The 22,220-nt window shown below is 41.8% G+C and overlaps 1 protein-coding gene across 1 annotated transcript; it reads right to left on the bottom strand.

The window, feature by feature from the left end:
• Window positions 1-628: 628 nt before the first annotated feature.
• ZNF488 (zinc finger protein 488) lies at window positions 629-20,573 on the bottom strand. The gene is made up of 4 exons (XM_027878147.1): window positions 20,465-20,573; window positions 8,024-8,246; window positions 4,217-4,445; window positions 629-2,257 (listed from the first exon to the last, which is right to left on the bottom strand). The coding sequence occupies exons 2-4, from the start codon at window positions 8,237-8,239 to the stop codon at window positions 1,086-1,088; spliced, it is 1,617 nt and encodes a 538-aa protein (XP_027733948.1). The 5' UTR covers window positions 8,240-8,246; window positions 20,465-20,573; the 3' UTR covers window positions 629-1,085.
• Between the last annotated feature and the right edge of the window lie 1,647 nt (window positions 20,574-22,220).

The raw sequence follows: 22,220 nt of genomic DNA, 5'->3' as shown, positions 1-22,220 counted from the left end.
AAATCTCATGGAGAGGCAATAGAAAAATTTGGCACTTTCTTTCTAAAAAAGGAATTGGCCCATGTAGAAACCAGAGGATAGACAAGCTGGTCTAATGCAATAAAATTCATGTATGTCTGTGTCATTTTGTGAAGGTCATTCATATCCTAACTGTTAGCAAAACAGAGCCTATCGTCCACAATTACTGTGCAGATTCCATCCATCAGTAGCTAATTGTAACTCAAATACCCTAGTTGCTTCCTTTGGTGTATCTAAAACCTGAAAACCACAGGCTAAACTCTACGCCCATCAGATCTGTATGCCTGCTAAAGTCACACAGACCTTGCAAGCACACTGCTCAGAATTTTTGCTTCCTGTCTACACACCAATGTTGACAACAGGTCACATTTTGATACAGATCCAGGCTGATCTGACTTTGTAAAAGATATTTCAAAAGCAGCAGAGCCAAGAACAGAACTCAGATATGCTGCTTTACAAGTCACATCCTCTTTGGCAGTCTGCTGGTCAGTTGTTGACAATCACAGATTTCAGACAGTTTTAACTTAAGTTTCCTTACAAAGCCAAGGAGATGGTGAGATATAAGGTTTTAGCTCACAAATCTGGTAAACAAGTAAGAGTCTACCAACACTGCTAGAAATAGTAATTTCTTTTCTCTTAGCATATAAGTTCTGATTTTTTTTAGTGCTCAAAGGTTCCTCATCCAATGAGGTGGTTGTTACTTCTGTATTTACACTGTACTGCACGGACACCAGCAAATCAAATGTAAGCAAAGAAAACTCCGTTTGCAAAACTATAATTTTGTTCCCTACTCTGCAAATTAACACTGCATGTGCATTCATTTCACTATTTTACTTCCTCAAAAATAGGTTGACAAGGGCTAGGCTGAGTTTTCAAAACTTACAAGCCACTCATATTCTTGTAAACATTTTATAATTTTTTTGCAAAGTATCTATTATAAATTATTGTAAACAGTGATTTCCTGTAAGAAATTAATGTAAACTCAAAAAGAAATGTATATAAGTGAACTACCATTCCTTTCTTTATCCAACCTGCCCAGTCCCTTGGTGATATCTGTCTGCACAGCTCTAATTATGAGAAGTCATGTGCCGGGATAAATGATGGCGTTCTCGGAAGTACTCATGACAAATGGGACACGTTAGTTTCTCCTCTCGTCTCCTCTTGCACTGGGATTCAGTTGAGGAGTATTCTTTTTTGTGATGTGACCGCATGTGGAAGACTAAATCAGATGTCATGCGAAAGGACAGGTTGCATTTGGCACACCAGTTCTGGGCAGCCACTCCAAAGGATGTGAAGGTGGGGGGAAGAAGAGTCAAGGAAGAAGAGGAAGAGGAGGAAGAAGTAGTGGTGGTTGTGTTTTGTAACTGTCCTCCTGCTTGTTTGGGCCACGGTTCTGAGGTATATGGGAAAACATTGCTCCGAGTGATGCCTGTCTGCAGCATCTGAGCATTACACAAATCACTGACCAAAAACTTGGAATTAAGAAGAGTGCTGCAGCACATGATGTCTGTGGTGGCAATGAAGCCAGACAGCTCCCCCAGGCTCTTTGCTGACTCACTCATGGGATGAGAAGAATTTATTGCAGCTCTTTCTGTTAGGCGCTTACTGGGTTTGCTGAAAGCACTCTTCTGTTCTCCTCGAGCTCTGGTGGGCCAAACAAAGGAGAATGCACTACCAGAGGAGTTCAGCAACACTTCCTTTGATACCTGCTCTTTACCAACTGGGACTGTGCCATCCTCCTGCTCTGGCTCCTTCAGTCTCTCATTCCTCAGCTTCTCCTTCATCCTCCTGACCTCAGTGAAAGCACTCTGCTTCTGCTCTAAAACATCCTTCCTAGCTGACTGCCTCCCTGAACTAAGCTTCCAGAAAGAACCAGCCAATGCATGCTCTCCCCCAACCTCTTCCTTGCCCCCACAGTTACGTTCCTCAGTCAAATTATTGGTTTTCTCCAACAACACTGTTTTCCTGCTCCTGTTGTTCTCAGCCTCTTCAGATTTTGCTCTCCTTTCTCCAACAAGACCAGGTGCATCATCTTTACAAGCTGCTATTTTGACTTCTAGATCCCTCGCCAGACTGTGGAAATTTGTGGTCTGCTCATCTAAGTTGCTCTTTTCAGTCTTAGAGTTCTGGAAGTTTCTCCATAGCAGGGCACTCTTCTCTGGGACACAGAGGAAGCGGACATGGGACAGGTAGGAATGCTCACATTTAAAGACTAGGTCGCATTCTTGGCATCTCAACTCTGCAGAAACAGACAACAAATGATGAGTTTTGCAAAGGTGGAATCATGGATGGATGCAGATACTGACCCTATTCCTGACACAAACAAAAATATCAGAAACACCTCTTGCGTCATAAAAGATTACACATGGTAAAGCTAATGCTAGTGCAGAATCAGGTCCCCTCCTGCTATACAAAATGGTTCCCTCTTATTTGCCTCCATGTGCTACTTGCAGAAATGCTTTCTTTTAGACTCTCAAGCCAAGATTGTATTATAAATATAAAATGTAATTATATTACATAAAATTAAATAAAATGGCCAGTACACAATGACCTAGATAAAACCATATAGACTTCATGATGATTTGAAGTCTGAACCCAGATTTGGGTCTACATTTCTCAACTAAATCATTGGCTTTAATACAGGATGAACATTAAACTCTATATATCCAAGCAATAATGTGTTTTAGACCTGGATTCAAAGATTTTGATATGAGCCTCTATTTTTAGGATACCCTGGAAGTTTAATACCATTCACAAATCATCCGACCTTAGCCTGAAGCCCTTACTCATGATCTTTTGCCAAGCTGTTATATGCCTTAAGGCACAGATGTCTGTGGCACAGAAAATCATGTTCAAAGTGAAACAATCCCAGTGATCTGCAGGAGGAATGGGGAACACCGTTTCCTTCTGGTCTTCAAAACTACCTGCATCTAGGGTTCCCTGGGAGGATTGACTGCCATGAACAGATGATACATAATTCAGCAACCAAGACACATATGATACACCTTAACCTTTGCAAACTATTTCCATGCTAAGTTATTTCACAACACACAGTAATTTTTAAATGCAAATGATGCCAGACAGCACCTGGGGCCTCGGATACAAAGGAAAGAACATACATTGGTTAGGTAGTACTACAAATTCCTAATTTGGGGCTCAGCACAGCTTAGATCACTTCCCACACTATAGAAACTGAACTTTCTGTAAGAAAATAAGGCTGCTGAATTGGGGGGGAACATTACAGCTGCTAGTTTAGAGTCCTGAGTCAAGATACTGTGTTTCTTGTGCAGATAACACTTTCCCCTGGTGAATCCAAAGAGCTGACAGTGTGTGTCTATGCAGAAACTAACAGAATACACTGAAATCAGCTAGAATTATTTAGTGAGTTCCTGCTATGAATGTGTCTGCATTAATTTAATATTAATTTACAGAAAATCACATTACCATATAAGTTTGGCAACTCATACCTTTACAAGCCTACACCTTTACTAACCAATCTCTGTAAATCAACTAAAGGGAATGTAGAAAGGGTTTTGTTCCAGTTTAACTAGATAAAGTTTGGAGCAAATGACTGCTGTAGTCAGACCTGGCATGGACCTGACTGATTTTCTTGGTGTCTACGTAATGTAGATGTTTATTTTTTCAAAAACTGCCACGTCAATTTCTTTTGGAGCAATGAATTTTCACCAACATCTCAGAAATAAACTCAAGCCCTTTTCCTTCTTCCCACTGTGTCCCACACCAAATAGGCAGACGGCTGTATGCATTCCTGTTAGGTTTGTTATGTATTTGTATAGCTCTGGTTATTTACAAGATTAAAGCTGAACACTGACCTATACCTGATTCCTCAGTGAGCTAAAAAAGGTCTATTTTGAAGCGGTAATTTAGACTTTTAGGATTCCAAGTTAGTCAGGTGCACAGATTTCCATTACGTAGCTCAAAAATTTCAGCATGAATCCCTAGTGCACCATCCTCTGCTAGAAAGTAACAATGAAAATGGCATTGAGAACTGCAAATTTCTTCTCACTCTATGCCTTCAGCTCAATCTCCAGAGCAGAAGGTCTCTTCTCTAAGCTGACCAGCTAAGGATTTAGACAAGTTTTATTTCCCTTATTACAAAACAACCACATACTAAAGAGAAGTTGTAGATTCACTTTCTGTCCTCAGTGACCCCTGCAGTTAGCAATTTGGTACTTACCATTCTGGGGACTCTGAGGTTTTATCTCATTGAAACCCAAGAGGCTGGAAAGCTCCTCATCATACCAGACAAGCAACTCCTCATTTTTATTGATTTTCCTGGTGGAGCGATAATATAACTGGCTGTTTTCTAAGTAAGCTTCCAAGTTCTGCTCCTTGCTATTGGTAGCTGCTTGTACAAGTCTCATCCAAGGCAGTCCTGTGGGACTGTGCACAGACGTAACATCTACCTGTAAGACAGGACACATAAAAGGGAAGTTACAGGTCTTGAGAGCCAGAGTAAGATTTCCATCACGTTCAAGAACAAAGCCTGTTTTCTGCCTCATGCTGAGCGCATATGACAAAGCTGTGAGCCCAATACATACACCAACATCACCAAATCCAAAGTCATCATAGGAAAAAGGCTTCCCCTGTGTGAGTGCTAAGAACTCTGGGAATGCAGCTGCATAGGAAGGAGAAGGAGACACCAATGTCCACGTGTAACATTGAATGGCAATGCCAGGCCTGGTATGTTGGTCAGTCCCTGGCCCGCTCATGTTCTCCGTCCTATGCAGGTTATCCCATGAGACAGTGCCAGGTGTGGATCACAGAGGTACAGAAGGTGTGATCCTCTGTAAGAAGGGGTCTCAGTCCCCATGGGAAAAACAGAATTAGGTATTCCTATTCTTACCTTCAATAAATAATTAAATTTATTTCAAGGTATCTAAACAGATAAAACTTCATCAGATCAGTATTCCTCAATAAATAATTTCTGAGAGTTGCAGGGGGTTGATTTACTTTCAGTTTGTGAAAGAAAATACCAAATAAATTAGGCCAAAAAACATGGCTCAGGTTGTAAGGTCAGGCACTAAAAAGTTAAAAAAATAATATTAAGTCTACTACTCAAATTAAAATTCCATTCTGTGTGGATATTGAAGTATAGTCCTCAGCCACACATAAACTTTTATCCACAGGACTCCTGAGTCATTTAGTCACAGGTTGACTATGCTCTGAACATAAAATAACTACAAAACATTTGGCTTGGTCTTCCTCTTTCAGTGTGACTCCCATCTTAGTTACTTTATTACACCGAATAGGGAATTATTTATTTCTTTATAGGATTTTCCTTGGTGTTTACCACAGCAGATCTATGCCCTCTGCAGTATTTGAAAGATGGGGAAGATTTTCACAGCTTGAAGGCTGAAACATAGGGCAATCAAGGGCAGCATTTACATGCATAAAAAGCCTCAACTAATTTTTGAAGCATTAAGTCATTGTTTAGAAAGGAAAAAGTTTGAAAATGAAAAATGCCTAATGACAAGTATGATCTAGATTTCACCCCAAGCAATGTATAGCTCTTTGTTTTCCACTAATTGCAGGGCAGCCATTCACTGGTGTTTGGTATCAAAAACAGTATTTTGGCTAATTATTTCTCTGGTTTTAACTGACCGTTCCCTATCATGAAAAGTACAATCAATTAGTAGCTTGGACACAAGAATGAAACATTAAGGGACCATTAGGATGAGAGTTAATTAGTATAAGGAAGAAAATAGAGTGGCCTGTAACTGGTTCTCTCTAAATGCCACGGTAATTAACAATGATTGAGAAATACAAGTGTCTGACAGCGACACAAGAACACCCACCCACACACAGTGGTCATAACTAATAGCTATGACAGAGGCTGTCATATTTTAGTTGCTAAGTTTCAGAAATGCTGAGAAGCCACCCAGTGCTCCAAGCAAAGTCAAAGGAGCACAGCTCCTTCAGGAACCAGGACTCCAGGGAAAGAGCTCAGTGAGCCTAACGAAGCTGCGGAGGAATACCAGACATAAGATCCGGGTGCTGCCAAATAGAAGCACAGACCAGCTTTAGTTTTTCTGTGTGTTTAGAGTCACCATGGACCTGGCAAGTCCACCCTCCTCAGGAGATGGCAATCCCTCAGATGAATCCTTTGCACTCATATACGAGGAAAGGGCTTCACAGCCCAGCAGGCTCAATCATAGCTGGACTATGGAAGCAACGTGGCTTCCTTGGGAGAGGTTGGAGGAGAAGGGAGAGAATATGACTCTTCCTTGAAACCCACAAGAAGCTGTAAGGGGTAGAGGAACTCAGCTGGAAAGAACTACCTGTGCCAAGGGTTGCCAAGGCAAGCGTATAAACTGGGCCAAGGAGCTCAAATTAAGGTCTCCAAGTGGATGAGAGAAAAACTATGGAGCTCCCTTTTGGTCTAAACAAAAAAGCCCAAGATGAGGAAACATTGTTAGAAATAATATTCCCCAAATTCTTGCCAAATTATTCCTGTGCGTATTCTGTTTGTACTATAGCCAGCAGAGCAAAATCCATTTCTTGTTCTGCATTTCAGTGCCATGACAACAAAGTATCATGATTGAATTGTTAATTAATTGATTACACACAGAGTTAGGAGCTTAACAGTAATTCCTGATTTCTGGAAGGTTTACTTTTAATTATGAGTAGTTAACAGGATATGGGACTACCGATTGCATCTGAAACAGCTACTTGCAGAGAATTCCATGTATTTACTGCCAAAAGACAGAGATCTGAGCCAACTCAGGCATCCCATTTCATTGCTGCATAGCAATTACTTAGCTCAAGTGTAGAAAAACACTAAAGCCATCCCTCCAGAGGGCTCTTCCAAAGTAGAAACCCTTTGAGGCTCTTTCTTGAGTCTACAGTAATTCAAAACTCCCAGGAGAAATACCGATGTATTCCATAAATAAAGCCTCATTTCAGGACAGGTTTCTCTCCAAAGAGTTTGTCGATCTCCTGGAGTGCTAATAACACTGTCCAAGAAAGTAAACTTGTGCCAGACTCAAAACAGTCAGATAAACCCTGAAACCTTTTACTCTCTTTCTTACTTTGTTTAAAGCAGAAGTGTAAAACAGGTATCTCCCAACAACTGTATCTTCCATTTTACACACCCCCCCCCTGGGATTTCTCTCCTCCAGAGCACAGAAATCTTAGGTGAACCTGGATCTATCCCAGATCCACCCATGCCATGGAATGTGGGAAATTGGCTTTCCTCACACCATAAAACACTACCTCTCCATCTTCATCTAGACCAATGGTGACTGAAAGGCACTCCAAGACTCAGAAAGCCAGAGTAACAGGCCAGCATGAAATATGCATTGCTCAAATCAAAATGTTACGATAAACAGCAGCCATGGATCAAAAAAATTTGGGGAATTAAAGTTAGAAAGTTAATACTCCATCACAATCCTGGGGTTTCTGCCTTCTCTACAGTGATTGAAAAGTGTAGCTCTAAAACAGACACACACTTCCAAGGTAACTTTAGGAGGTCCGTGTACTAACAGCAGTGAGTTGTGGCTGCCTGAAGATTGTGTGGACTAGTTGCTCAACTGCCATGGTGATTTCACTTTTATGGGTGACTGAGCAAACTGTGTTAGCACTTGCTTGGATCTGTCAATAAATGCTGTGAATCCACCACCTGCAGGAATCAGGCTGTCACACCTGATAAATACCCTTAGTCCTTTGTAAGGATGAAACATGAGCATGAGGTCTCTAAACTGTTTGTCCCTCTCCCCTTCTAGTCCACATCAGTGCTGAAGCAGATCATCAGTCGTCAGCACAGAAGTGGAACTTCGTATTCTTCCTGCAAAGGAAAGGGTTTTCGCTGAGGTCCCTCTAATCTACAGCTCATAAATCAGAAATGCATTGATTACTTCTCCCCTTTGAAGAAGCTGTTGCTCACACTGAACAAAACAAAAAACCTATCCCCTGCAAAGTTACCTTCTCAGGGGTGGTGTAGCTCTTTTTGATATGACTGACATTAAACACTGTTTTCTCATACCTTAAATACATAGTGGATGTTCCGTCTTTCAGAACACTTGAGAGCAATAAAAGCTACAGTGTCCAGCAAGGTGTTCTGGAGCATGCATGGTCCAAAAACAACTTCTTCAGGGATGTCTTTTGTGGTATGAACAGTAGCCAATATGTCCGGAAAATGGTGATGCAGAAGCTTGTTGTCACTTGTCCAAAGGAATTTAGGCAAAGATGTAAGTTCCATTATAAACCTATAAAATACACAAGAAATCACATCTGGAACAGAGATGGAAGTGGAAGGGGGCATCACTACTTACAATACAGAGACTTCCAGGACTATAGGTGAATCGTAAGAGCATGCCAGGACATTGTTGGTTACCGAGTTTACAGCATTACAACATCCAGTTTAGAAAGATTACTCTGCACTAAACCAAAATCTTAGGTTTGTAAACAAGTGAGTTACTCTTCCTGGAATAGGCAGACACTCCAAGAATTCAACTGCTACTCTCTACAGCCAGAAATGAGACGCTTTGGGAACAGTTAGGAGAAATTTCAGAGTAGAACTCAGCATATTCTTTTTCAGCATATTCTCAGATATCCTTCTTAATTATTAATAGTTTGTAGAGGTGTGAAGAAAGGTAGAGAAGGAGAAAAGCAACAAAAAAAGCAAGCACTTTTTGAAATACATTTTTTAAAAGTTGAGCTTTTTTATATGTTTCAGTCTAGTTTCTGGTTAAGATGACACAAAACTAGAAATAATTCCCAAGTCTATCCAACCTGAATGCAGAAAATCTGCAGAGATCACTGAAAAATGTCTCAAAATATATGTTAGCAGCTGTTGTTGAGAAAATCAAATCAGATTACGACTCTTTGCATAGTGATACTCTTAGCACAATGTTAGTAGAGGATGAATTTTCCTGCCTGAATATAGAATAATATATTTTTCAGTGCAGAGGCGAGTTCTGCAATACGAGCCACAATCTGTGAACTCAATATGCAGTGAGGAGGCAGGTTTGAGTTATCTGTCATTCTAAGCTTCTTTAGGTTTTTAATAAAGATATTGCTATCTCCCGCTCCCAGCTGGAGGTCATGGAAAACCCCTCATTTATGCCATCAAGAGCTGGATCAGGTCCATTAAGCAGAGAAAATTAAAGAGAACAGCAACAAGCCCTGAAGATGCCTTAGCCTAATAAATACTGAGATAGAAGGGCTGAAGATCTAGTCTAATCTTTCTCACTCTCTGACATCAGAATTGATTTGTTACTCATTGACTCCCTACTGAAATGAAGTGGTATAAAGTGCTCAGGAGAGTTCCACTGATTTAACTAAATCAATTTCTAATTCAGTATAGTTAATTCAGTATATTTTTTTTCCTCATAGGCAAGGTTTAAGATCTTACTCTAAAAATATTAAATACATGGTCACATATTCAGTATGTAGTAAACATCTGAAGGATGAAAAAATCAGATGACCAAGGCAAAGAGTGGGATCTAACGGGTGAAAAAAAAAAAAAAAAAAAAAAAGATTGGATGGTTTGCCAGGGATTAGTCCCTAAGAGAAGGATAGACTGGGTTTCTGCTTTCTTTTAATGGTAAGTTTCACTTCCTGGTTTCCCAATCATTTCTCACACCACAAAGTTACTATTGGTGTGAGAACAGAACAATGTGATATATGTGTACATTTGTAGAATATACGGAATCTGCCTAAATCAGTACAATTTATTCATATGTATGTGGTTGTTTTCATTTAAAATATATCAATGAATAAATGGTCAAGGCATGTTTGTTTAAAATAATACCAAAAATAAAAGTTTCAAACCAATCTGAAATTTAATGTGATCTCTAAAATGCTTTAAAGTCTCTCTAAATAAGAAACAATTTGTAACCTGAGCCAGTTCATTTTCTAAAGAATTCACATTCAGGAAACTCCTAATCTCTTCTGACAGTATTTTACTTATCCACTTATGACCCTAGAAGGCAACACATCTAACTAAGATTTCTCTTTCCGTGAAATTCATCTGAATTTTTTCATGTAAACTAACATAGTGCTGTACCTTGGCACACTATTGTCAGTCCAGGGGAAACAGAAATCCAGGGCCCTCAAAATGAAGCTCTCAATGAGGAAGGACATTGGATTCAAGCACACACACTCCTCCTAGGAAGAGGATGCATGCTACCTGTGTGCAGTCTTTTCCCCCAGAAATCTCAGCCCAAGCACAGTTATGAGGGTTTAAAGAAGCTACACTCCCTCCCAGCCAGCTACTGCTGCCTCCTCCCTTCCTCTATTTCAGCAGCTTTTCAGAGAGTTACCGTAAACCCAACCGTGACAAGAACCATGTCTCCAAAGACTGAAAATGTGTGGATACCAAGGGAAGCTGTGAGATTGATGTGTACCAGCACCACCTAGTGATCCCTAACACAATTCGCATCCCAAAGAAAGATTCTCCAAGGGGTGGGACACGCTCTAGCACTGTTACTTGCCAGACAGGTCTCCAACCATCAGCTCGAAAAGTACACCCATAGCCCACACCTCCAACCCTGGCAGCTCTTCTGAGCTCCTTGGCGAAGGTGCCAACAGTTCCCAACAATGTGTGTGCTGCTTGCTGTGCTGCCCACTGCCCTGCCCCAAATCCTGAATACAGATGGGTTTCCACACATCCAAAGGGATGGGCATGCACTAATCCCCTGGACACGGGAGTCTCTGCCTGTACACACCGTCTCATAGGGGAGGGAAAAGAAAGCTTGATTAGAAGCACTGCCCCATGGCAAAGGTAAATGGCCACGGAGCAATAAATCGATATTTATTCTCCAGCAAATAAACCAATATGTGCATGTCTTCAGTTCCATTTAATTACTTCGACTGAAGGATATGGGAAATGCATGTTAATATGGAACATCAGATACCTTCTAACATACCTCCTCTATGCACCCCTCCAACTCAGTATGACATTAAAGTTTGCTTTTTTCTTAGTGACTCGTTAATCTAATCTGTGATCAGAAAAAAAAAAATATCCCCCAAATCTACAGGCATAAATGCCAAACACCTTGGCATCTGGGGAAGCACGGAACTCAGCTATTGCACAGAAGGGTCAACTTTGTGAAAAGTTACGAAAAGGATTACACAGCAAATGGAATTGTTAAGGTCAGCCTTGGGCCAAAAGCTTTCCGTATGGGAAAATCAATCTTTTCCAATCATTTGTCGAATGCACCATCTAGTGACAGCTCTCAGTATAACACAGTGTCCCAAGACAAAGCGACATAGGACACCCCATAGTCCCTGGTACTGTTGGTGTGTGGTAGTGCCGCAGCTGCTGAGCATTCTGTCAGGCATGACTCGTTTCTCTCGTGAGTGGGTCATTCTCTCTGCCACTCTCTGCTCAAACAGAAGGTTAGGTGACTTCACGGGTACTGGGTTTTATAGGGTCTGGTCAGGGTTATGTCAGTTAGGGAGAGTAATTTAAATTTACAGTGCTGACTTTTTGAAAAAGAGAAGGGAGGCTGAAGATGTGCTGCTCATACTCAGAGAGTGTGGATACTCTGAAATATTATTAAGAAAAAGCGTGAATTTTTTTTTTTCTACAGTTTTCAAAGAGCATAAGCAAGCTATTTCCTCTGTACTAACTAGATTTCAGCTTCTGCTACAGTGGTAAATCCATTAGCTGAGAGACAAGAGCAAGCAAACATGACTGTACTACTTTCAAAAATGAGCTGCTACCTCTGCAAAAGGTTGTGCTGCATCCTGTGGGCTTTCCAAACTCTCCTGGCTCAGAGGTCTCTATTTCAAAGTGGAGATTCATCCACAGGACAATACTGGAACAAGTCCTGCCTCCTGTAAAGGTGAGCAGTGGTAAGGGGTTATCAGGTAGCTGCAGCCCTTATCATGGAGAACTGAAATACTGACTTCCTCAGAAGTAAAGACTGAGTTTTGAAACATGCCTTCGGAGGAGAGAAACAAACGTAATTGATTTACTTTCTGAACTCTGATGGAGCAAAGGAAACCAGAACAGCTAAGCTGAAGGGAAGTAAAAGGACCATGGACAACAGGAGTAAGAGGTATAAAACTATAAAACTGGTATCACAGTAATACTGAGGCTGGACTGTGGAACTCAGCAACTTCAGCATAAAAGAGGGTACCCACAGACAACCTAGGTAAAGCATTTCTACCTGCAGACTTTTTAAAATTACATTTCAAGATGACTTTTTAATGGCTGTTGCTGTAAGGAAACTTATCAGGCTGTATGACACTTTTAAAGAAAGTTTACTAACACAGATTTTACCTTTGTCCCATGAGTTTAAGGATGGTGGTGTCTGGAAAATGCGCACCAAGGTGCCTTTTCACAGCACAGCTCAGGAAACTTCTGCAGTATCCCAAGTCTAAATCCACATAATGCTCTTCCTCCAGTAAGTCCAGTCAAATACCCATTGACAGTTTGCAAAAGAAAATCTCAACAGCAGATGGGCATGAGGTTGCCCAGGGCCCTAATCAGCTCTGCTCTTTTCAGTCCTGCCACCATTCACTGCAAACCCAGAGACAGCTGCCAGAGAGCATCTGCTGGATTCTCAGAGAGGGTCAGGAGGTGTGTGACTACACTATGGCACTTGCCAGTGCAGAAGGCAGCTGCATAACAGTCAATGGAACTTCATACCTTGAAAGTACCAAGAGATATCTTAGAAGAGCAGCAAAGCATGCAGCGCTCAAAATAGATGGCAGAAATGAGCTAGAACAAAGAAAGATCATGTGTAAGTAGTCCAGAATATAAATCTCAAATACTTCTCAATTTGGATGGAAGTACATGCTTTTCATTTGGTTTTAATCTAAATCAAAAACTTCAGCCACAGCCAAGAATCTTGGGAGGTTATTTCACAACTTTCCTTAGTTTTCAGGAACCTCATACTTGAATCTCAGTGAGCATTCTACACCAAACCATGAACCCAGTACTTGAGCTCTTGTTTCATTTCAAATGTGGTCTCAATACAAATCTCACATCTTTGACAACAGTCTTCATAGTCTAAGGAAAGTCATTAGGAAGCTACAAACGAAGTCATAATGAGAAATGGAGAAGGTATACTAGAATGCCTGACATTTTTCTTTGACAGGCTGAAGTAGGGGAATTGCTCATATTCTTTCCAGGAAATGAAGCACAGAGAAATTACCATAACAGAGAATCTCCAAGACTTCAGCAGTTCCTGTCCCTCTGGGCTCACCCAACATGTCTCTGAGAGGGTGAAATAAAATTAATATTTATAGTGCTTTACTAGCACATGAGACTCCGATCACCTGTTAGATGATGGGGACTCTCCATATTCTATCTGTCACAGATGTGAATCCTTCATATGGATGAGTTTAGGGACCTGCTGTTTAATGGACTCTTCATCCCCCAGAGTATTTGATACATATATACCATGTCCCTGAGTGATGGATTTTGCATCTTGATTTCTGAGAAGGGTGACAGATCTGTCAAAGAACAAGTACTTATAGGCAGGCAGCTCCCTATGGATTATGCAATTGTGGATGCTCCATCAAAAAGCACATGAAATAGATGGTGCTCACAGCAAATGCTCCCAGCCTGCTTGCTTCCAGAGTAGTACACAAATTGTTAGTCATCTCTTGGTTTCCTAAGTGTCCTTCCAAGCTGGAGCTCTGCAGATAGCCTTCTCCTCCTCTCTCCCTATTTCCTAGCACTTGCATATTATCCCATTAACTAAATAAGATTACCACTCCTGCCTTCCTGAAAAAATGCTTATGTAGCTCCCACACCTCATGAGAAAAACATATTTCTAGAGAGGAAAAGAGAGAAAGGAATTTTCAGATCCCTGACTTTCTACTGTATGGCCTTCAGAGGTCACTGCAAGCTCTTCTGAAAAATGTCTGGAAATTGCCAAATTTAGAAAGACCAATTTAGCAAGGACTCACCTACATCCTATTTTCAGAGGATCTGACCAGATTCTCCTTGCCACAGCGATAATGTTGAACTGTGGCATCATTTGGAGCTTCTTGGTAACCATAAAGACACTGGTAGACTTGCTGAATAATATGATCAACTATGCAAGTGTGAAAGAAACAAGCTAGTTCAGCTCTTCACAATCATACATGGAAGAAGATAATAAAAACTATTCCTCTTAAATTTGATTTTTAAAAATGTCAATAGCTTTTTCTATTTTGGCAGTACATTCCATTTTAACTATAGGTTAATTTTCATATAGTTATATCACTTTCAAAGCAATTACTGTAGCTGGAAAAGAAAATGGCATAGAAGTTACTAAAAAAAAAATGATTGAAGTATTTGATCCTGGAAAGCATCATTCCAGAGTCTCAGACTTTTTCCAGAGCAGAGATTAATGTAAACAGTATAGCTCAGCACTTGCCATGTCAACAAAACAGAAAGAAAAAAGGTGAAATATTAAATACTGGAACCATCATTTCCTTCACCTTTTAACTTACTCCTTTCTGCTCAAAAGTGTGACGGCATTTTCCCTCAAGTGCATAACCTGTGACTTTGTGCCAATGCACTCCTGTGGCCGCTGCCAAAACTGCCTTTGATTTCAATAGGTCTGTCGGTCTGAGGAATCCATGATCAGACATGCAGTGTCATGCACAATAAACTATAGATAATAAAGGAATTGAGCTGATGCAGACAGAGTGGTTCTGTCTGCAGCATTTATTATTCTTTGCTGTTATAAGGAACTGAGGATTCTTAACACATGAAGGAAATTTCAAGGGAATCAGAGACAGAAAAGTGAGAAAATCCATCTGTGGCTTTTATAAAATTGCTTTTCTTCTGAAGGTTTTCTTCACTTTTTATTTAAACTGTGATCTGCAAAGGAGAAGAATCAAAACTAAAACTGAAGGAAACTGGTGGGAGATCAAAGACTGGAGAACTCTTGTTTTAAAAGGTAAAATAAGTAGTTTCAGAACCCACACAATAAATCCTGAAACTACAACCTGTTTCCTAAATTAAATTATAAGCTGAGAAGTCCTTTAAAAGCAAGAAAAGTCCAAACAAGTAATTTCTTTTAGCTCACTGCCATGGCAAGACAGAGCTTCAACTTGGGTGCAGCACTGGGAGCTGTTTTCCTTTTAAGCATGAAGTGGTTTTTTGTACCTTTACTGCTGAAAATCCTGCACACATTAAGAAAATTTTACAAACATTCATGGAGAGGACAGGTTACATGCTGCCATTCCCAGGCAGTTTGGCATGAACAAAGCCATCTGAGGGTTTGCTATCCCTGAGACAGACATTATATCCCAAGCAGAGTATGTAAAGATCTTGGATTATGACAGAAAGGAAAGAATTGCTCTTGATTTTAAGAAAGAAAAGTAGTCATATGTCACTCATTTCTGAGTCTCAAGTTTAGCAACCTATCTTTGAGAAAGAGACTGTAAGACAATATATCTTGAATTTCTAAGTATTGAGTATGCTTTTTCATCCTCACCTTTTTATTGGTCACAAATTTGGATGCGAGCAGTGATTCTGAATAGAAGAAAGAGGGTAGCTGATCCAAAGAGGATCCTTGCCTGCCAGTCAGCCATGTCCCATCTATGCCTTCAGAACACCAAACAGCCCAATTAGCACTGATTAAGTAAATGAGATAATGGTAATAAAACCTGTAGAAACCAGAATTTATTTTTTTTTCTGTCCAAGGTTGCAACTGGGGCATATTTTGATTAACTCTCTTCTCAGTTCCTCGCAGCTCTTATGTACTGCTCATTTGAACATATTCCTTGTACTCCTGATATGATTCAGTCATACTTGCCTGACTAGCTTTCCTGAGCTAGGCATCTGGGAAGAAAATACAACTAAGCATCAAGAAGGACTTTGTAGACTACAGAGATGAACTGATTCTAAACACAGAGGAAATTGGGATTGAACTAGTTTGATGCATGAAAATTATTTTTCCTTGGCATTCCAGGCTTCCCCAGCTTTCTTTCATCATATTTTTCTGTACAGCAGCTGCACAACTCTAATCTGGCAAGCCTCTAAAAACAGTGAGTAGAAACAGGGAAACCCGCTGTCTGGAGTCCTCTGAAAAGATCATGAGGCAGGTGGGGGTGAAAAGCTTGGTGCATTCTTTGAGCTTCCTGAAACTGGACCCTTTCTGAAGTTTTATTGTGAATCAGAGACCTCCAGTCTTGTGGGAGCTCACCATTTTATTGTTGTATCATCATGATATCTTCAGGGAGCAGTTCTCCAATTCTTACTATTTTAAGGCTCTATGGTCTTCAGAATGTCTTCTATCATCTGAAATCCCCAGTACATGCAATGTAAGCTGACAGCTCTCGATGAACCATCATTACTTCTTGGCTGGATACTCAGCCTAGTGAATCATGAAAGTGCCAAAGGTTTTTATCATGAACAATCTCTCAAACTTCAGTGGGAATAATCAAGAAGACAGAGCCAAACTCTCTGCTTGGAAATGAATAAACACCTCAAACTCCACATGTGCTTTAAGCAAGTCTTATGACATACAGAACCCATTAGGAAATGCAGATTAAAAGAAAAACCTCCAAGTTTCTTCTTATTTTCTCTGAGGATAGCAAAAGTTGAAGTGGGCTCTCTCCTGATGGATGGTAGCTGCCCTACAGACAGGTAGAGCTGCCTCTCCAAGGTGGATGTGCTTTAAGTGCAAGACTATCACAAGGATGCAATTTCCAGTCCCTCCCTAAAGTTCGGGAACAAAATCCCTGAGACTGAGCATCACATCTAGCCTGAAGAAAAAATAGATGAGATTTGATCAAGTCCCAGGAGAATCCCCTACCCTAGCCCCACTGACTTTCAAATGGCAGCTCAGCACCAAACTTCCTTATGTTTTTAGGAATTTCCACATTGAACCCCTCTTTCTACCGCCACTGTCTTCCATGACAGGAAATGTGGTAGGCAGGAAAGGAATGGAATATCCCACATAGCTGGAAGGCCTGGTTAATACTGATTTGTTGGGATGTGTGATGCAACAATATCTGCATAGTTCTGTGTGAAGCTTCCTTTGATTTAGTTGGAGGTTTTCAGTCTGGTGGAACACGAACAACAGGTTCATTGAGGTCTCAGTTCCACCTCTCACAGAGTTTGAACACAAGGAATGCAGTGCAGGCACAGGGAGAGCTTTTGATGTTTCAAACCGGACAATGAGCAACAGTAACACTGAGCTGCGTCAACTAGAAAGAATGAAATATATTTATTTTCTGCAATCCCAGTGGTTCAGACAGACTGGGTACATGTTTCAAAAAATGTCAGTATTCCTTTCCAGTTGGGTTGGTCCCAGGGGCAGAATTAGTGCTTCTGCCTGGCGCTGTAACTGATCTAATGAACCCTGTTGGATGGTACTGGGTTGTACAGATCATTCATAAATCAGGCAATCCACCTGTGGATAAAAAGGAGATGACTACAGCTCTGTAGTCTGCTGGCTTTCAATGCCTTTATTTTTGTGTGAAGGGCTGACTCTTCACTGGACTACAGCTGTCTAATGGAAGAACAGTACCTTTATCCACCACTTTGTCCCTGTGGCTTCAAGGTCCAAGACCTAAGAAACAGGGTTTCTGTAGCATAAAGAGAGCATGTTTTAATTCTTCACCCAGTATTAAGGATTATCAGACTGTAAATGTTATGAATTAACATAATTTCAGCTCCTTGTACACCTGTAAATGCAGTACGCTGTATGGATATATTTCAGTTCAGAGCAGAAGACATTTCATATTCCAGGCCTGAACTGTGCTGGTGGTCAACTCAGAAACACCTGGTCTGGTTTCTGCTCCTGCTGCTCTGGCACTGTTCACCATTCAGCAATGGACATAATGCCCCAAAACATCACAGGAAGTTTGAATTTTACAGGGAAAACCAGGAAAGAACAGAAAGCAAATGTACAAATGCCCCTATTTTCCTCACACACACACAAATAAGCTTACAAACCCCACATATTTTAAAGTAACAAAGTTATTCCATGAGGGGGGAACAAAGAAGGCAATTATTCATCTGTCACATAGAGTAAGAAAGTTACTCGTCTCACAGATGGGTGTACCTACCCACTTGCAGCAAAATCCTTGTTTGATTCACATAAATAACAGCTCTGACCATAGCAGTTTGTGCTAACACATTTGTTCTCACACACATCTGAGCATTTGCTCCTTTATCCAGGCATCCGTGCAGACAAAACCACCATTCCCAATGTGTAGCCACAGAAAATGGAGGAACAACCAACCAACATGATCTAAACACAGACTGAGACAAAACCAAACAAAACCAAACAAATAAAATGTGTAACTTGTGAAAACAGTCATAAATATTTGTCTTCTCTCTTCATACAATTCCCATTCATGTCTCCTTTCACAAATTTAAAGAAATTACATTATCTGGTTGATATAAAAGACATATTAAGGTATATCCCTGTTTCTGTTTTTGGCAGCTCTAGATTTATGAAGAATGTTCAAATGTTTCTTTCGGACAGGAAAGCATATACCTATGGTGTGTAAGCACATACATATATATATATGTGAACACATATATACACAAACATGCATTCACGACTACACATACAGCTACAGCTGTTTATTTTTTTATGATTTTGTATTTAAAGAGAAGTGTTTTAAAACAAAGAGCAGTTACTTTCACATGGTTAATATTGGAAATTTCTTCAACAGAAATGAGTAACATTAACTTATTTACATTAACGCTAAACTTAATACACAATGTTAACTCCAATAACAGAAAGTGATGGAGCTGAAGAACACCATGTAAGCTGAAATTGTGGGAAACAACACAAATAACTTATTTTACAATGAAGCCAAGAAACTTTTTAATTGAAAGTGATTTTGTAAACTAAAATAGGTCTGACCTAAAATAATTTGTTCTCCAACAAAATACTCTGTTCTTTGACTTAGTGTCTATTATTAGCAATTGCATGTAATGTAAGACTGTGCTGCTGGAATATTACACTAAATGAAGCATAGCACTACAGACATGGAAATAACCATCTATATACTAGGATTTAGGAAAGTAATTTCTCATGCAAAATCTTTGGTACAATCTGTAATTCTTATACATAATTTATTTTTGTACTTTGTCATCTGGTTATATTATGTTCAGATAACAGAATCTAAACTAGTATTTTGATGTTACATTACTATTTCTATGGCTACAAAGCTATTTTTTTCTATAAGATGATATCTCTACAGAGTTTGATAAGGTGCTTCTACTTAGCTTTGGAAGACTGGAAAATGCTTAAAATACAAAGAACAGCGTATGCTTTGGTGTAGTTTTACACATTAAAAGACATAAATTTAATCACTCCACTGCCTAAAGAAATCCCGCATTCTAATACCAATTATATTTAATAAATGGTAACCAAAGCTGTCAAGTGCTATATTTTGTATTTTTAAAAGCCAAATATAAGGGATAACTCCTGAGTCATAATTTATTATTAAATTCTAAATTTCATGCGTAAGTGCAACTGCTTTTTATTTAAAAGCAACTATACAGAAAATATAAAACTATTTAGAAATCATATCTTCCATCAAGTTTCTATTGACATTTCTTTCAACTAGTAGCTGTCAGATCACAAAATAAAGTCTTTAAAATGCTTCAAACAGTTCCAGCGGACTGAATTCCTTCAGAAACCTTTTCATGTAAGGATTTACAAATTAAAAGATCAATCAATGCGACATTTTAAAGTGACAGCAATAACAGCTCCTAACTTACTTAACCAGTAAGAAATTTCTATTACATGGATATCCATGATATAAGGCTGTCCACGGGACATGGACAGCCTTATATTAGGTACAATGGACATGTCCATGGGACATGGACAGCCTTATATTAGGTACAAAGAGACAATAACAATGTAAATTATTCCAAAAATGTTCATCAATTTCTTAAAAGCAATTAGATCCTAAGCAAGTACCTAAAACAGCCACGATGCTCTGATCACCTGTCGAAGTTGGAAGGATGAGGAGAGCTGTAACTAATAAAAAGAGCAACTGATGCTCCAGAAGTCTCGGTGAGGGAAGAGGAGCCGGGAGGGAGAAAAAGAACTACTGCCGGAGGGTTTGCCAAGGGGGATCCGCCTTATCCCCCCCCGCCTCCGCATCGCCCCCCGGCAGCCCGGGGACGGTACTCGCCGCTCGGGGGACTCTCCCCGGGGCCCCTCGCTGCCGCACTGAAGCGGGCGGTGACAAGCTCGAGGTTAGGCACAAGTCACCAAGGGACACCGCCGCGCCCTCGCCTGCTCCTCGGAACCCCCCCCCCCCCAGGGCAACCCCCCCCCGAGGCAGCCCGGCCCCGGGCACGGCAGGTCCCGGCGGTGCGGCAGCGCCCGGGCTGCCGGGGGACCCCCGGAGCGCTCCGGCCCCGACCCGCCGCCCGCCCCCGCTCCGGGAGCGCAGCGCTCCGGCCCCGGGGCTCCGCCGAGCTCTGCCCGCGCTCCGCCGACGGCAGGGGCCGCCCCGAGCCCCCCGTCCGGACCCTCTGTCCCGGCCCGCTCACCTGGGGGTCCCGCTGCAGGCTCCCCGCGGATAGGGGCTCTGCGACGCCGGGGTCCCCGCCGTGCCCCTTCCCCTCTCCCAGGATCCTGCTACGGCCAAGTCCCCGCGGAGCCCTCACCTCACCCCACCGCCGGGGCCTCCCGGCCCCCCAAGAGCTGCGCCGGCAGCCCCCAGCCACCGCACCGCCCAGCACGGCGGCACCCTCCTCCCCCGCCACGGCTCCCCGCCCAGAGCAGACCCCGGGAAACGCCTACCGCAGCGCCTGCCCCCGACCCCCGCCGGCAGCCAGGCGTCCCCCTCCCCCGGGACCCGCTGCCACCCCCGCCCGGGGGGGCCCGCAGCCTTGCGGAAGCAGAAGCTATCCCGGAGCGGCTGCGAACCGCAGCGAGGGAGAGTCTGAAGGGGGACAGGATTTCCCCTTGTAACGCTACCATAAAACGAGGAGTTTCTCTTAAAGTTGGGGGAAAAAAGCACACACACCCCCCTCAAATAAAACAAAACCAGCTTCAAAGCCTTCTTCCCCGTTATCCTTTAGAGCATCTTCCAACACTTATCAACATAAGGCTCTCTTGGGAGCTGCAGGTATTGACAAGAACGGCTTAAAATGAAAATTACTGTTTCATAGAAAGTACTCGCAGGATAAAAATTAGGACTTTGAGGTATGAAACGATTTGTGGCACAGCTGGTATGTAAAATAAAACCATCAAACGTCTTGTCATAATCAAATATTCCCTATATCTGGACTAGCCACATTGCTTTTGAAAGATGTCGTTCCATATAAATGCCTTTAACGCCTGGTAGAAAATTTTTATGAACATGTTGACAAATGAAATAACCCGGGTTATTTGATTAGTGTCCATGTAATCTGAATATGGGATTGTATCGGGAAAAGAAACGTCAACCCTTTAATGCTTTTGAAAGGATGGATTTTCGCTGCAATTAAAGAGTAATCTTATACCAATAAAAAAAGCTAACTACTCTCGCCGTGAGCTGTGATACAGGGATTAAAAAGGATGGAGTCAAGAGTTTGTGTTATCTCTTACATTTTTTTAAAATTGAACGCTGGCCGAACGAACAACACTGTTAAGGACAGCAGGGGTTTGGTAGCTGCCCCATCGCCCTGGGAGGTTCCGCATCCTACCACCTGCCCACGAACAAGGCTGGAGATGCAGGTGGCATCTCCTAATGATTCAAGGGAAACACTTGCTGATTTGGGGTGCAGGTGTCAGGAAACCGGGATGGACAATTCCCACTGAACTTCATATCGCAATAGTTTATATTTTTGCAGACTTTATGCAAATAGCGACAGAAGGCGTAAGAAGGGACAATTAGACATTGTCACCTGCCTTATGGAGCTTGAACCACTGTGAAACAGTGCACTGAGGTAACCTGTGCCCCAGGCTGGGTAAGATCCGCACCTTACGGTCAGCTCCACAGTCGCTTGGTCTGATTTTCCGTCGAGTAAGACCCCAGTAGACGAGCTCGGGTGACCGGCAGTCCCAGAGCTATTCCCCCGCCCCGGCCTGCCCTGCCTCCTCGCTCCCCTCCTTTGGGCAGAAGCGCTGACCCCACACAAACCTCGCTTCGGTTTCGGACCTGGCAGGCTTGCCCGGCGTGAGTGACAGCCACCGGAGGGGCTCACGCAGATCGGAAAACCAATTTTATCTAAAACAGGAGGCTGCGGTGGCGGGAGGCGGCTCTGCAGAGGCAGCCCACAAGCTCCCGCCGCGCCCGGCCCTCCTCGCAGACGCTGGAGG

The sequence above is a fragment of the Empidonax traillii genome, unplaced genomic scaffold, assembly GCF_003031625.1.
Source record: "Empidonax traillii isolate 1590-97213 ecotype Southwest subspecies unplaced genomic scaffold, ASM303162v1 scaffold38:size1800464, whole genome shotgun sequence".
Classification (NCBI taxonomy): Eukaryota; Metazoa; Chordata; class Aves; order Passeriformes; family Tyrannidae; genus Empidonax; species Empidonax traillii.
Note: the sequence above shows the minus strand (reverse complement) of the source record. Positions and strands in the feature narration are given on the sequence as shown.

Coding starts and splice junctions, on each gene's coding strand:
- ZNF488 (XM_027878147.1), bottom strand. CDS start 8,239: ATGGAACTTACATCTTTGCCTAAATTCCTTTGGACAAGTGACAACAAG. Junction 4,446..8,023: donor ACATCCACTATGTATTTAAG/GTATGAGAAAAC, acceptor CCTGTCTTACAG/GTAGATGTTACGTCTGTGCA. Junction 2,258..4,216: donor ACCTCAGAGTCCCCAGAATG/GTAAGTACCAAA, acceptor CTGTTTCTGCAG/AGTTGAGATGCCAAGAATGC.